This window comes from Podarcis liolepis, assembly GCF_965112155.1.
Source record: "Podarcis liolepis genome assembly, chromosome: 5".
Taxonomy (NCBI): Eukaryota; Metazoa; Chordata; class Lepidosauria; order Squamata; family Lacertidae; genus Podarcis; species Podarcis liolepis.
In genome coordinates this window covers 97,661,570-97,677,062 of record NC_139556.1, presented here as the reverse complement: position 1 = coordinate 97,677,062, position 15,493 = coordinate 97,661,570, and the positions used below count along the sequence as shown (strand labels likewise).

Below are 15,493 nucleotides of genomic sequence, written 5' to 3'. Positions count from 1 at the left end.
GGCACCCCACTGGAGGCTTCAACCGGGGCAAAAACCCTCGCCAGCTCCCCCGTAGCTACAGCTCTGAGTAAGCCCCTTCGCTTGACCCAACAACAAGAAAAGAGAACAGGCAGGTTGGATGAAGGGGCGCTTCAAAATGACTCCCCATGATCCAAAAGATTGTTCGCAGTACACAAATATTCTGCCCTCGAGGGTATTCCCAACCAAGACCCCTTTTCCTGACTCTGCATGAGAGAATGTGCACTTTTGGTCCATTTGTTTGCACGGGCAGAAATGGGGAGGAATCCCCCCCCCCCAAAGACAAAGGAAGGAATGCATAAGGAGTTGCTTCATACTGTATCAGACCATTAAGGTCCCTTTGAACAGTGCTGTCTGCAATGACTGGCAGTAGCTCTCTATGGTTTCAGGCAAGGGAGATACCGGTAGATGCCTAGCCTCACCTGGGACCTTCTGCATGCAAAGCAGGTGCTCTGACCACTGAGCTGCGACCCCCAAACTAAGATCCCCCTGAAGAGGAAAAGCACTAGCATCCCTCACATTGCTGACTCTGCTGCCCCAAAGCCTGTGAGACTCCCCTTGTGATATTTCCCAATCTACTAGCGCTCAGGAAGAGCAAATCTGTCCCTGTTGGTTTCTCTCTTTTTCTCATTTTCCCATTCTTAAAGTTATTATTTCCATACCAGTTGAACATTTTTTTTCAAGTCCTTGTGAAAATTCGCCAGCATTTCAGTGCAAATTTCTTCTGAAATGCACATTTTGTATGCACTTTTGCCTAATAAACGCAATCCGTTTGTTAGACAAGCGTTCACATAATGAGTCAACATTCTCAATTGATTCCTATGGGGAAATTTCTAAGCATTCCTGACTGTGGAACTTTGACCTCAAAATGGGGGGGGGGGGTTGGGATGGGACAGAAAAACCTTCTGAAACCTTGTCCAAATTCTACCGCTCCCACCCAACACTGTTTCTGCTTATGAGGCTTATGAGGACCAGTAAAACAGTAAAAAAGAAGAAGGCTTGTTTAAGACTGCTTATCTGTTTATAGTACTTTATGCAGGCCTGGCTGCTTGGATATCTGAACTTGCAGTGTGTATAGCAATGTTTCAGTACTAATTCCTTGTGTTTAGATTAGTGAACTTTCATAGAACGAATTTTCGGATCACAAGACCTGCATGCATTCACATTCTTACAAAGCATTTTTTCCTAATACAACACATTTTTGTATATTGTTTTCAGAAGCATATGCATTCCATGCACACTTTGCACTAGCATGTTCATTTTTGGATATATTCCTTGACTTACGTTAGCTGCGAAATTTAGAGAATTTCGAAGGGCAGCCGTGTTTCAGTTGGCACATTGCTCCAGAAAGTGAAAATTTGGAAGGTTTACCTTGAAAATGTGAACTGAATCAAAACTCTCCCCTGTTGCTAGCTGGAGCCCCTGGCTGTCTATTCGGTTGGGCCAGACCAGATTGGCAGGTGACCTGGGCAATTCACATTTGTGTTTTTGTGGCCAAAAGGCTTCATTGCATCCATGCACAAGTTAGGAACCTAGGAAGCAGCTTTATACAGAGTTAGACCATTGGCCTATCTCCTTCTGTATTGTCTACACTGATTGGCAGCAACTCTCAATGGGTTTTGGCAAGGGACACTCTCAGCCCTACCCAGAAATGTTAAAAAATCCAATTTTTAACACACACAAAGATACACACAGAGCAGGAGAAAACAAGCTTGCTCCATCTTCCATGTGACAGCCCCTAAAATATTTGAAGATGGTTATCCTGTCTCCTCTCAGTCTCCTCTTTTCCAGGCTCAACATACTCAACTCCCTCAATCAGGCTTGGTTTCCAGACTCTTGATCATCTTGGTCACCCTCCTTTGCACATGTTCTGTCGGTTTGCAAGCCCCCTCCACAGAGGCTGGCCCCTCTCACTGTCCTCGGAGCTTGCTTACCGGTAACCTCCTCTGGCTGATATCCAGACAGACCAGGGAGATTTTGATAGGCGACATTTTCCCAAGAGTGGGTAAAATGCACAACCCCTCCCTTCTGCTTCCGCAGGGGAAAGAAAATAAGTCAGAAATCTATTTACATGATGTTTATTTCTGACATTACAGCACTAGAGAAAAACACATCCTTTCAGTTCAGTTCTTCTAGCAAGTCTGACAAACTTCCTGAACATGCGCAGTCAGAGGGTTTCAAGTTACACTCTTCACAAAGACTTATCCAGCCTGTGAACTTCCTGGGAAATTCTTCTTTCCCACAGATAAGCACATCATGTTTTGTCAACAAACTGTCTGTCTGCAGCGGTGATGTTTCCATATACTGACATGTTCTAGCTTGTCAATATCTTTCTCAAATTGTGGTTCCCTGAATTAGACACAGTACCCCAGGTGTGGTGTGACCAAGGCAGAATAGAGTGGTACTATGACTTCCCTTGATCGGGACACTATATACTTCTGTTGACACAGCCTAGAATAGCATTAACCCTATTTGCTGCTGCATCACACTGTTGACTCATGTTAAGCATGTGGTTCACTAAACTTATGGTGAACAAACTAAAGATCGATACAAACTAGGTGGTGATAGTCTTTGGTTAATAATAATAGTGATCTAGGTGGAACCTATTTTAGACAGGAACCTATTTTAGACAGGAATGCACTCCCCGGCCCTAGAGCAACAGACTCACAAAGGGGTCTAGCTTTATCCAGGGATATGCTGGTGACCTCAATGCCCACAAGTGCCTTCCTCCATATTTACTGCCCTATACTGGGGGTGGGAATCAGACCCAGCCTTAGCTGTTTAGTCCAGGGGAAACCAATGTGGTGTCTTCTAGATGTGTCATTTGGTTGCCAGATGGAGCTGGCTTGAAACCTGTGCCAAGAGCCATTGCTTTCTTGCCAGTGGGCAGACACTCCCAGCCAGCCGCAATCAAGAGAGAGGGGAAGTGGCCTGCAAACTAATCCTGCCTTTATCTAAATCCTCCTGAAGCTTTCCTAAATCCCCTTGTGCAAAGGCCTTCCAGCTGAGCCAAGCTGCCTTAAGAGAAAATGTACACAATACGCCCCCTTCAAATTACTGGCTTCTTAAAACAAACAGCAAAACCTGAAGGACCTCAACTGCCTCCCAGTTGGTGTGTGCCCAGAGCAAGAAAAGTGGTAGAGGTTGATTCATAGATTCATAGAATTGTAAAGGGACCCTGAGGACCACCTAGTTCATGGTAGGCAAACTAAGGCCCGGGGGCCGGATGCGGCCCAATCGCCTTCTAAATCTGGCCTGCTGGTAGTCCAGGAATCAGTGTGTTTTTGCATAAGTAGAATGTGTCCTTTTATTTAAAATGCATCTCTGGGTTATGTGTGGGGCATAGGAATTTGTTCATTTTTATAATAATTTAATAATAATAATTTATTATTTATACCCCACCCACCCCATTAGGGGAAATAGGAAGCCCCGAAAAAATATTTTTTAGATGTCCTTTTTATGTTGAGATTCGTAGAGACACCATTTATCCTTTGCTGAAGAGGCCCGCCAATCGTTCAGACAAGTCTAAACTTAATTCTCTCCTCTTAGGCAAAGATAACAAGACGAACTGGCTGGTAGCCAGATTCTGTGCCCAGATTTGTAGGCACAGATAATCCTCTAGAATAAAATAGTTCACTAGGGAAATGCTGAAGTCGCCTCAGGGTCAATTTTTATGGTAGCCGAAATCTCAGTTGTACGTGTATATGCATATATATTAATTTTAACTCATGAGCTATTGCTGCAATCTGCTCTGATTGCATATTTTATCTTTATGAATGCTGTTTTATCGTGTTATGTTATGTGAGCTGGTCTTTGACTGTAATAAATTATCTATCTAACTATCCTACCAATCTGGCTGGGTTTCCCCAGCTACTCTGGGTGGCTTCTAACAGAATATTAAAATACATAAATAAATAAATAATAATAATCCAGCCCCCCACAAGGTCTGAGGGACAGTGGACCAGCCCCCTGCTGAAAAAGTTTGCTGACCCCTGAATTAGTCCAACCCCCTGCAATGCAGGAATATGCAGCTGTCCCATTCAGGGATCGAACCTGCAACCTTAGGGTTGTCACCGCTATGCTTTAATCAACTGAAAGGCATGGGAACCTTGCTCAGGAAAGGAGCGGAGCATCCTATTTGAAAGGGGGGCGGGGAAGCAACAATATTGAAATAATGGGAGACCGTGGGTGGCATTTACACATTTAGACCCACTGAAATGATTGAATATAGCCAGGAAAAAGTTTGTACTGGGAAAAGTTGGCCATGGCAGTTCATGCACTGGTAACTTCAAGACTGTATTACTGCAATGCACTTGAACTGGGAGCAGCAGTTAGTGAACAGTGCTGCAGCACAATTGCTAATAGGAGTGAGGCCTTCTCAGCATAGAACACCAGTGCTCAGGAATCTGCACTGGTTGTCAATCTGCTACTAGGCTAGGTTCAAGGTGTTACTGTTAGAATATAAAGCCCTTAACAACTTGGGGCCAGTTTGCCTGTGAGTTGGAAGGAAGGTCTCATTTCCGGAGCTGCTGATCTCTTCTTTCTGCAGCTCTGCTTTGCACCCATTTTCAGCTTCATTCCATCTCCTGTTTTTCAGGCCCTTTCAGGCCCCTGCTTTCATCTTCAACCCTATCCCCAAGCCTCCTACACCCTCCTTTTTGCAACTTACTTTGAAGAAGAAGAAGAGTTTGGATTTGATGTCCCGCTTTATCACTACCCTAAGGAGTCTCAAAGCGGCTAACATTCTCCTTTCCCTTCCTCCCCCACAAAAAACACTCTGTGAGGTGAGTGGGTCTGAGAAACTTCAGAGAAGTGTGACTGGCCCAAGGTCACCCAGCAGCTGCATGTGGAGGAGCGGGGAAGCGAACCCGGTTCACCAGATTACGAGACTATCGCTCTTAACCACTACACCACACTGGCTTTGCATCCCCATTCTTACTCTTACTCCCTTTTTTCCTCCACCCTCCTTGTCAATTTTCTCAACTCTCCCCTACACACACTTTCCCCACACTTCCTTTTCTCTCCTGATTCAGCCACCCCTATTCAACACCCCCCCATACTGATAATAGAACCAAAGAATTGTAGTGTTGGAACGACCCCAAGAGTCATCTGGTACAATGCCCTGCAATGCAGGAATCACAACTAAAGCATCTATGACTGATGGCCACCCAACCCCAACCTCTGCTTAAAAACCTCCAAGGAAGGAGAGTCCATAACCTCCCAACTGAGACAGTTCCACTGTCAAACAACTCTTTAGCTGAGATTCCTGCAATGCTGGGGGTTGAACTAGATGGCCCTGGGTGTCCCTTCCAACTCTTGTTGTTGTTTAGTCGTTTAGTCGTCGTGTTCAACTCTTTGTGACCCCATGGACCAGAGCACGCCAGGCACTTCTGTTTTCTACTGCCTCCCGCAGTTTGGTCAAACTTCCAACTCTACAATTCTATTATTCTAGCATCTGTGCCAGACAGTCACCCATACACTCTAGCTATGCATGCAGAAGAGCTTGACACTCACCCTGCTAAAAGGACCAGAGACCTGGGGGAGTGCCAAGCTCTTTTTGTTTGAGACAACCCTAGAATGCTGCTGCCAGCCAGTGTAGGCAGCAGTGGGCTACATGGATAAACAGCTTGAAGGATTAAGACAGCCTTCCTAATGCATTTGATAGACACTTCAAGCGCCTTTGAATAATAATAATAATAATAATAATAATAATAATAATAATAATAATAATAATAATAATAATAAATCTGGGGGGTATCAATAAAGGCAACTCTGGGAAGAAATGCAGCATTTCCTGATGGCAGGAACTGATACTTTTTGTAGGAGGAAATATTACCATATTATGACATTATAATAGTAGTAACAAATAATAATTAATGTACCTGTAGGCTGAGGATTAAGGGAGTGTGTTCCTGGAGATTCCCCCAATGACAAAACCAAAACATCAACACTACCATTTTGTGTGACATTTTTTATTTTTAATCAAGGATCAGCTTTTACAGGGGTGGGTTAGAGGTGAAAGATGCTAATGGCTGAATAGGGAAGAGGTGCTACGTCAGCGCTGGAGAAGTCAAGGATTGGCAGACGGGTCAGAAAATGGGGCTTCCTTGCTCGAAGCAAAACCTGGATTTTCAACCTAGGAGCTTGAAAAGGAAAGGGTGTGTGTGTGCCACATATTTCTGCATTCTGGATATAATCCCAACCACCAACCAACAGATTCAGAAGTCTCAATTCCCCTTGGTGATGTCCTAGCAAGCTCAGCCCTCTGCTGGGTGCAAACTACACACAACTGTATTTGTTGACACACCATGACCGCAGAACTCCCTGCCACCAGATGTGGCTCTATTAGCTTTAAAAGACAGATTCAGAGGTCTATCAAGAGAGCATCCATGTACAGAAACAGTCTCCTTCTGAGCAGCCCCTGCTGAGGATGAGCAGCTGAGCGCAACTATCACATCGATGCCCAGCTCATGAGAAAACAGGAGACTGGGCCCTTGGCCTGAATCAGCAGCAGGGCAGTCATTGCGTCCTGAAGAATTGCCATGGCTGATCATCAGGCCAACCTTCTGTGGGCCTTCCCGAAGCCAACCTGCAGCCCCACAGATGCTCCCAAACAATGAAGGCCTCTCTTGCTCCTTTGAAATCTCTTCCATGCCTCTTCTCTCTCTCCCTCTCTCTCTCTCTTTCTTTGTCATCTAAGCAAGCACAGAGTTAAACTATGGAGGCAATGATGGCCACCAATGTTGAGAGATTTAGAAGAGGATCGGACAAACTCATGGAGGAGAGAACTATCGCTGACTACCAGACATGGCTATAATCCGCCTCTGCGGTCAGAGGCAGCCATGCTTCTGAATACCAGTGGCTGGAAACCCAGAAGGGGAGAGGGCTCTTGTGATCAGATGCTACTTGCAGGTTTCCTACAATATGCATCTGACCGGCCACTGTGAGAACAGCATGCTGGACTAGATGGGCCATTGGTCTGGTCCATCGGGCTCTTCTTATGTTCTTAAACAAGCAGCCCTCGGCACTTTTTGCTCAAGACAGTGGCCTGGCTCACACATAACACAACTATCATATCTGACAAACCATGCTTTGCAGAGCCCTGTGCACTCCTTCCCCAGCAATTGACACACATGCGCTGTCAGGGTTTATGAGGAAAGGCCTTGGGACAGACACGTATGAGCCCCAACCTTTTGATTTCTAGAAATGTAACACTGCCCACCGCTTGCCTCTCCCACGAGCCACAGAGTAAAAGGCAACTCACCTACACATCGTCCGTCATGCAAAGATCTGTCCGGAGAGAAGGCAAGGAGAGGGATCAGGGAGTAGTCTAAAGGCATTTGAAGGTGGCAGGGGTGTGTGTGCTGCATGCTGGTGAGCAAAGGGTTGCTTTGCTACCCAGGGCACAGTCCTGTGTGGCCACCAAATCACAGCTCTGGAACAAGGGCACCCAGAGGTCTTCTAGTCCAACCTTGGCCACACATGCACCACTAGGCAAGCCCATCGCACTCTTGCATTCCCTACTCACTAACCCGCCCCACCCGCCCCACAATGCAATTCAGAGTGTCCGGCTGCAAGAGACCAAACATGGCTTATTAACCATTAATCTATGTCTAGATGCAAACTCCCCTCTGTTGCTCACACTGGGAATATGGGATGCATGACACATAAGGCCAGATATCCTTAGTTTTTAATTTCAGCAGGAAACTTGTTTATGCCTGTTTCTCCTCTCTACTCAGTTTTTCTCCTCCTCTTTCTTCATATACCCCCTGCTAAAAATCTAGAAACAGGACCAGCAGGCAGATCAATTGTCAGTGTGCTGTGGATCCTGAACACACATCAGCTGAAAAGAAAGGATATAATATGCTTTTTATGATATACATGGGCTATAGCATGACAATGGTGATGGGTTTTAACTGTGAGCTGCTTTGGGAACCAGTCCTGGTGAGGGTGCAGGTGGTGTGTCCCCACATGGATCTGCGGAACTCAATTCCCTGTGAAACCAGGCAAGCTCCACCTGACTGGTATTTTCAGATGTTCTTATCTGATTCATCTCCTCTTTGTCATTTTCAAGAGTCCAATTTACATTGGGGCTTTCCCAAAAAATTGGTTGTGCACTTTGATTTGTTGCAGCATAGGTTGGCATGGAGCCCCATCATTCGTTGATTTTGTGCCAGCTCTAAGACTGCTGCACATTTCTGATGTTTCTAAAAAGCTGTGTTCAAATGGTGTTTCATATTTTGGGGGAGATTTTTCTGAGTTCCGTATTTGTACACGTCATGGAGATCTTATTCTTAAAACGGCATGTGATCAATGTATTAAATCAATGGGAAGGGAAAGAAAACCAAGCAAACTGCTGAGATTCTATGTTTTGGCAGCCAGAGCTTAAGAGTGAAGGAATATTTTGGGTTTCAGAATTCGAAATACAGACAGACCAGGCAGGAACTAGACCTGTCAGGGGACTGCCATCGGAACAGGGAAGGGAAGTTGAGGGGCAGCTGGGTTACAGGGAACCTCCGAAAATCTTGTGAAGCAGTTCCTCTTCCTGTGGTGGGGAAAGCCACACCTCCAGTGGGAAAGAGGGGAAGGGACCAGAGGATGCTGCTGGGAGCCTCAGCACCACTACTTGCCAAGCTTGCCAGGAGGGAAGCACGCCTCTTCCGTCTTCCACCCTGCGCCTTCCACCTTTGTGTAAAATGCAAAGAAGGAAGGAAAAGGCTGGGGGTGACTAAGCTATTATGTTGGGGGAGGACCTGGAAACGACCACTCCCAGATTCTGCTAGCAATTGAGGCAGACATGAATTTGTGGTTCTGCACTGTAAATAGTTTTGCACCAAAATAAAACCTGTAAAAGACAGGTTGGAGTCCTGACTGGTTACTCACGAGCAATCACCATTGCCATCTGACAGGACCCCTTTAAACCAAGGAGGGGGAACCACACTGCCCTCAAGAAAACTTCTCTGGGGCCGTGTGCCATTGGTGAGGCAAAACTAAGTGCTGCAATGGACTAGACTTTACCTACGTCCAAGCCTAGTGGCTGCTCAAGTGGGCAGTGCAAACTTCTGGTGAGTGATTACCTAAGGTGGGGTGCTAAGATTCTCGGGGGCACCAGGGGGTGATGGAGGTGTAAATGACCTTCAGGCTTTGAAACAGGTGCTATCGCTGGATCAAACATAATTTCAATTGCATTAATTAAACTAAATAGTCTTAAGTGGATTTTGAATCAATGCACAATCAATGGCTACTGCTCTAAATGTCATAGCCCTACTATCTTGCTTAGTGTACCTCCTCCACGAGAGGTGGCAACATTAGAATGGGGCCTTTTCTGCAGTGGCTCCCCATTTGTGGAATATTCTCCCCAGGGAGGCTCACCTGGAGCCTTCATTATACACCTTTAGGTGCCAAGTGAAAAAGTTCCTTTTCAACAAGAGCTTGGGCTGATTAACGCTCTATTTATGTTTAAATGTGTTTGGGGGGGGGGTTGTTGTTCCGTTGTTAGCGTTTTAATTATTTACTTGTGCTTTTACTTTGTATTTTTATCTTGTGAACCACCCAGAGGCTGAATGCCGGTATATAAATCTAATAGATAAATGAAAATGAAAAATAGTGTGTTGTACAAAGCACTATTCCAAATAATGCCTTTTCTTAGGATAGGATGGGGGCACTGGGATGGGTTTTTATGGTACCAAGGGGAAGGGGCCTGAAAACTGTTTATGAATTGCTGCCCTCTGTCCAAGCAAGCAGGAGGCAGGTGAAACCATGATAAACCCCACATGGCAATCCCTGTCCAGCTCCTGCTCCCAGTTCTCCCACTTACCAGTGCTGGGCAAGAAGAGAATGTCCTCATTACCAAGTCCCTCTGCCAAGGCCAGCTGGGTGAACTTCTCCCGCAGTTCGGGACTCAGCTCCTTGCTTCTACCTGCCACCAGAAACACAAAGTGCTGTTGAGCAAGGAGAGTTGGTAGAGCACGAGACTCTTCATCTCAGGGTGTGGGTTCGAGTCCCATGTTGGGCAAAAGGATTCTTGCCCTGCAGGGGTTGCACTAGATGATCCTCACGGTCCCTTCCAACTCTCCAGCTCTCCTGCCACCCAATCTATCTGGTGCAATAAAACCCAGGCTCCCCAGTCCTCTGTCCCCAAGGGGAGCAGCACAAGCCAGAAGGGCGGGGGTGGTGGAGCAGAAGGGAGGAAGGCTGCCCCCTGGTGGCAGAGCAGTGGGAGGAACAGACGTACCATACAGTGTTACCATTGTCAACTTCTTCATGTTTTGCTCCTTGGCATACAGCAAGGCGTACTCATCGTAGTTGGTCTCCACCACACGGACGTCATGGCGGTTTCCAGAGCCTGGCATCGAAGGAGGCAAGAGAAGAATGGAAATGGAGCCAGCAAGGAGACACAGTCACACACCCACACCCCATCACTGCCAGACACTGGCTTTGCACACCACACAAATGATTCCTGGATTACAGGGGGTTTGACAAGATGAATCTCCGGGTCCCTTCCAACTCCAATTCTATGATATAAATGGTGCTAGCCACTGGCAGGTTGGTTTGGTTTGGCACCCACCCAACCCCCAGCTGCTAGAACCAGTTTCCCTCTCCGTCTGGCAAGGGATGGCTCTTCCTTGCCCTGCCTGGAAACAACCAGGAGTCAGAAAGGCGCCAATCTCTTTCCCAACCCATCCCAGACTGAGGGTTGCCTGGCTGCTGCCCAGCCAGACGGGAGGTGACGTGGCTCTCACTTACGTGGGCTGGTGTATAGGAATCGGCCAGGCTGCTCAGTCCGGACAAAAAGGCTTTTCCTCGTCTCGCACTCGTTGAGCCTAGAGCAGAGAAAGAGCATGACAGTGATGAAAGAAGGAGAAGCACAGGCAGCCAACTCAGGAAGCCTCCTGGCTTACGGGAACAACCTTCAGGGTTTTGAGTTTGAGGAATCTCAGCTAAAGCATCCCTGACAGATGGCCATCCAACCTCTGCTTAAAAACCTCCAAGGAAGGAGAGTCCATCTCCTCCCAAGGGAGACCGTTCCACTGTCGAACAGCTCTTACTATCAGAAAATTCTTCCAAATGTTCAGCTCAAATCCTCTGGAGGGCACCAGGTTGGCAGAGTCTCGCTTATGCAATGCTCTTGGCTCACATTTATAAACAAGTACATACTGTAAATCTAGGGATGCAGGTGGCACTGTGGGTTAAACCACAGAGCCTAGGGCTTGCCGATCAGAAGGACGGTGGTTCGAATCCCCACGACAGGGTGAGCTCCTGTTGCTCCTGCCAACCTAGCAATTCGAAAGCACGTCAAAGTGCAAGTAGGTAAATAGGTACCACTCCGGCAGGGAGGTAAAAAACATTTCCATGCACTGCTCTGGTTCGCCAGAAGCGGCTTAGTCATGCTGGCCACATGACCAGCTCCCTCAGCCAGTACGCCAGCTCCCTCGGCCAGTAAAGCAAGATGAGCACCGCAACCCCAGAGTTGTCCGTAACTGGACCTAACTGTCAGGGGTCCCTTTACCTTTACCTTTACTGTAAATTTACAGCTGGGTTCCTATAGATGAAGGATTCGAACACAGACCCACAGAGCTGCATACAGCCCTGGTGAAAGGCAACCCATGAATATCCTCATTTTACAGGTGGGGAACACAGAGTCTGAGAGATGAGAGGCCAGTGCAAGGCCAGCCGTGGCAGAGGATTTATTTTATTTTCCTGCTATTGTTGAAATATTGGGAGTGAGAACTCTCCACGGATCAACTGCAAATCAGCCCCCTGGGAGATGCCAGCTTGCTTCTCTCCACATCTGCCTAACATCTGTCTATTGCAGAATTTCTATGGACTGTCTAAAACAATAATAGCAGCTTCAAGCGGTGCATCATTAACCTGTGGAACTCCCAGTCACAAGGTTTGTGGCCATGGGGTTGGATGGTTTTTCTTTTTAAAGGGTTCTATGGATGCAAGAAGAAGAGTCCATTGCTGCCAGCAGTGATCAATGTTGAAAGCACTATGGAACCTCCATGTCAAAAAGCAATGTACCCTTAGAGGTCAGTTGCTGGGAGCATGCAACAGGCAAGGGTCATTGCCTCATGCCCTGCTTGGGGACTATCCCCAGGTCATCTGTCTGTCCATATTTGGAAGCAGGAAACTGGGCTGGGTGGATCTTTTGCCTGATCCAGCCTGGCTCTTCTCATCTTGCCCAGCATCCTGACTCCAGGATCAGTTCAGCATGGAGCGCTTCCAAGCAAGGCAGCCGCAGTCTCCCATCATATCTGGGCATCAGTGTTCCTGTGCTCCAGTGTGGTGTGGTGGTTAAGAGCGGTGGACTTGTAATCTGGTGAACCGGGTTCGCTACCCCGCTCCTCCACATGCAGCTGCTGGGTGACCTTGGGCTAGTCACACTTCTCTGAAGTCGGTCAGCCCCACTCACCTCACAGAGTGTTTGTTGGGGGGGGGAAGGAGAATGTTAGCCACCTTTGGGTAGTGATAAAGCGGGATATCAAATCCAAACCCTTCTTCTTCTGAACATGGAGGTTCTGCTCCTAGCCTTCTGTGCTGACAAAAGACCCACCCCTCCATTAATCTTGCTCATCCCTGATTTTTGATGCCATTGTGACCAGAGGCCTGTGCAACATCCCACAATATTAATTCCATCTGTCGGGTGGGGGGGGGGCACGCCAGGCCAAGGTTTGGCAGCCCACCTGTGCCTCCTTACTTGGGATAAGTGGAGGTGACATCCAGGTCCCCGTCCTCCGTGGTCACGACCACCGTGGTACACATCTTCATCACCTGCTTCTTGTCCTTGAACCAGCGGGCGTTGGAGCCCAGGGCGATGCTGTACCATTTCCCTGTGAACTACAAACACAGGGACCGCTTTAGCACAAACGTTTTGCTCTGGAATCTGCTGCCTGGCCAAATGGGCGGGGTGGGTTGGGATGCAATGCCTCGTGGGCTGATGGGAGACCCCAGTTCCCTGATTTATAAACCTTTCCTTATTGCTTGCCAGCCCACTGCGCTGCCTTTGGCTCTTCCTCCCTCACACTTGTGCTAAAAACCGTGCAAGCTTCAGAGTAACATAGGGGTCTTCTTTGGCCTGGGCATTAAAGACGCAGGGAGAGGAGAGGCATACGGACACCTCTCTTTGGAGTAGCTTTGCCTAAAGAAGAAGCCTCTTCAGATTTCCCCTCCAACCACCGTAAATTAAGAAACTTTGGTGGAAAACTCTCTCTTGGAGTTGGGAGCACATAAGCCACACAATTAACAAGGCTAAGTCAGAATTAGCCCTCTTCGTCTCTTTGTTGTGCCCCTTGCTGAACACATTTCGGGGGGGAGGGGGGGCACAAACAAACAGATTATTTCCAGAATTTCAAAACACCTTCCCTATTTATTCCCAGCTTCTGAGATATGAAAAGCTCTAGCTCCCTGGATAGAGCAGCTGTTTCACTGGCAGCATCTCCAGGTGGGGCTGGGAGAGGCCTCCACTTGAAATCCTGGCTGCTGCCAGCCAGTGCTGACAATACTGGGTTTGCTAGATCAAGGGTCTGACTTGGTCTAAGGCAGCTTCCAAAATTCCTGTACATGCAGATCGTTGGCACAGGCATTGTGTAAAGAGGTAGCGAGTGAGTTTCCTTCTCATTCCTTTTGCACAGGCAATAGCCAGACAATGAGAACATTCTCACGTCGGTCATCCTCTCTTCTTGTCCTCCACATGACTTGGCTTGGAGTTGAAGCATACGTTTTTCAATGCCTGGAACATGCCAGCGGAGACACTGAATGACAGGCAGACCTCTGAGCCAAGTCTCTCTCCCAAGGAGGTCCCTTTCCAAGATCTTAGATCTGAGCTGTTCAGGGTCAACTGAAAGACAGCCACTGTGACATAATGGCTAGAGCACCAGACTAGGACCTGGGAGACCAGGATTCAGTTCCCACCCTCAGTCGTGAAGCTCCCTGAGAGTGTGGCCTTGCGCCAGCCACTGCCTCTCTCAGACTAACCTCCCTCACAGGGTTGTTGTTTGGATTAAATGAGGAGGTGTGTGGGTCATGCACGCCACCTTGACCTCCTGGAGGGGAAGCAGGATGGAAATGCAATAAATGAAATGAAATAAGTCATTTCATTTCAGATTCTGCAAGGGTCCCGGGCAGACAATCCAGGGACGGGGCTTGCTAGGTTTAAGCGAAGCTCCATGCAGACAACTGAACTCAGCTCTTTGGCCCCTGAGCTGGGGGCAGGGGGGGGGAGAGGCACGGTTACCTGATCTTGCTGGAAGTCAGGCTGCACAGCCACTTCAGCCTGTACCTGGGACAGGCAGCCCACGGTCAGGGCAAGGACGCTGAAGAATTGTGTCCGCATTGTGCCTAATGCTCTTCTGGGTCTGCTGCTGGCCTCTCTCTGCACAGCCTGTCCAGAAACCCAGGCCAGCCGGCTATTTATTGGCCAGTTGAGCAATGCTTCAGGGTGGGATCACGCTGACCTCTCTTCCCCCCACCCCCACTGATATAGTCTGTTACACAAAGCAGAAAGAGAGAGAACAGGGAAAGAACATGAGAGGGCGGAACAGCTGCTGCAATTTCCCACCCGCTATTCCCCCTCTGAAATGCTGACTCCCTACTGTGGCCTGGAGCAGGGAAGGGTTTTGAAGTATTGGGACCTGGTGCACTCTGCTGGCACTCTGCTTCTGCATCACCGCAGGAAATTTGGTGAATGATAGAGATAAAGGAGAGCAGGCTATAGTTTCTAGCAAAGCAACAATGACCAGATCGTCTGCAATAGGCGTCAGAAGAGGTGAAAAGCATCTATTTTTTCCATGTCAACAACAATAGATCACTTGACAGCATGGGAGCAACAAGTTCAGCCAGGGACAGCGTAGGAGTACAGAAAGCATGTCCTATTCGGCGTTCGCCTGTGCCATTACCAAGGGCAGAGCCATCTGTAAAAAAGAATAAATCAGTGTTGTGAAAAGGCTGAGAAGCAACTTGGATACATTTGGATGTAGGCATGAGCAGAGTTGCCAAGAAACTCACACTCCTAAGTTGATATGTGTTGCACAGGGAAAATGTTGCGTTTGCAAGCACGGAGGAATCTAAACAGCATGCAGAGCTTCAAGGATTAAGGATTGTTAATAATGATGTCAGCCACTTTCTCCACTAACAGAGCAACTGCAGCTACGACATGCAAACAATGGGAAATTGAGCAACCCAAAAGACTGAGTTAAAAAACCTGAAGCAACACCTTCAGGGTCTTGCTGGAGGCAAGAGCTTGTCTGAGCAAGGCAAAGGCAAAGGCTGCATGCGTACGCCTTCAAGAAAGCTGCTACAAGGCGAGAGCAGCTGGAGAAAAAGGGGAAAGACTTTAGTCTCTAGTCCCTGTTCACCAGCTTTCACAAGAGCATAATGTAAAAGCAACAGATAACAGCAAGTTCATACATAAACCTTTAAACAATTGCTTTACTGTGAGTCTAGAGTTGATCAAGCTCAATTCCGAGTGTGCCAT

General features: G+C 47.7%; 1 protein-coding gene across 2 annotated transcripts; it reads right to left on the bottom strand.

The window, feature by feature from the left end:
• Nucleotides 1–5,974: 5,974 nt before the first annotated feature.
• LOC310707429 (lipocalin-like) lies at nt 5,975–14,463 on the bottom strand. 2 transcript variants are annotated; one of them, XM_083504635.1, is made up of 7 exons: nt 14,255–14,463; nt 12,719–12,858; nt 10,765–10,841; nt 10,253–10,363; nt 9,836–9,937; nt 7,283–7,308; nt 5,975–6,154 (listed from the first exon to the last, which is right to left on the bottom strand). In XM_083504635.1, exons 1-6 carry the CDS (start codon nt 14,351–14,353, stop codon nt 7,283–7,285), a joined length of 555 nt encoding a protein of 184 aa, XP_083360761.1. In that variant the 5' UTR covers nt 14,354–14,463; the 3' UTR covers nt 5,975–6,154. The 2 variants fall into 2 exon arrangements, with proteins under 2 accessions (XP_083360761.1, XP_083360760.1); XM_083504634.1 differs by having other exon boundaries at nt 5,975–6,161; nt 14,255–14,456.
• Nucleotides 14,464–15,493: the final 1,030 nt, after the last annotated feature.

Excerpts from the sequence above, each read along its gene's own strand:
- LOC310707429 (XM_083504635.1), bottom strand. The coding sequence starts at position 14,353 with ATGCGGACACAATTCTTCAGCGTCCTTGCCCTGACCGTGGGCTGCCTG. Across the intron at positions 10,364-10,764 it reads ATTCCTATACACCAGCCCAC|GCTCTGGAAACCGCCATGAC; the intron begins GTAAGTGAGAGC and ends CTTCGATGCCAG. Across the intron at positions 9,938-10,252 it reads GACAATGGTAACACTGTATG|GTAGAAGCAAGGAGCTGAGT; the intron begins GTACGTCTGTTC and ends TTCTGGTGGCAG.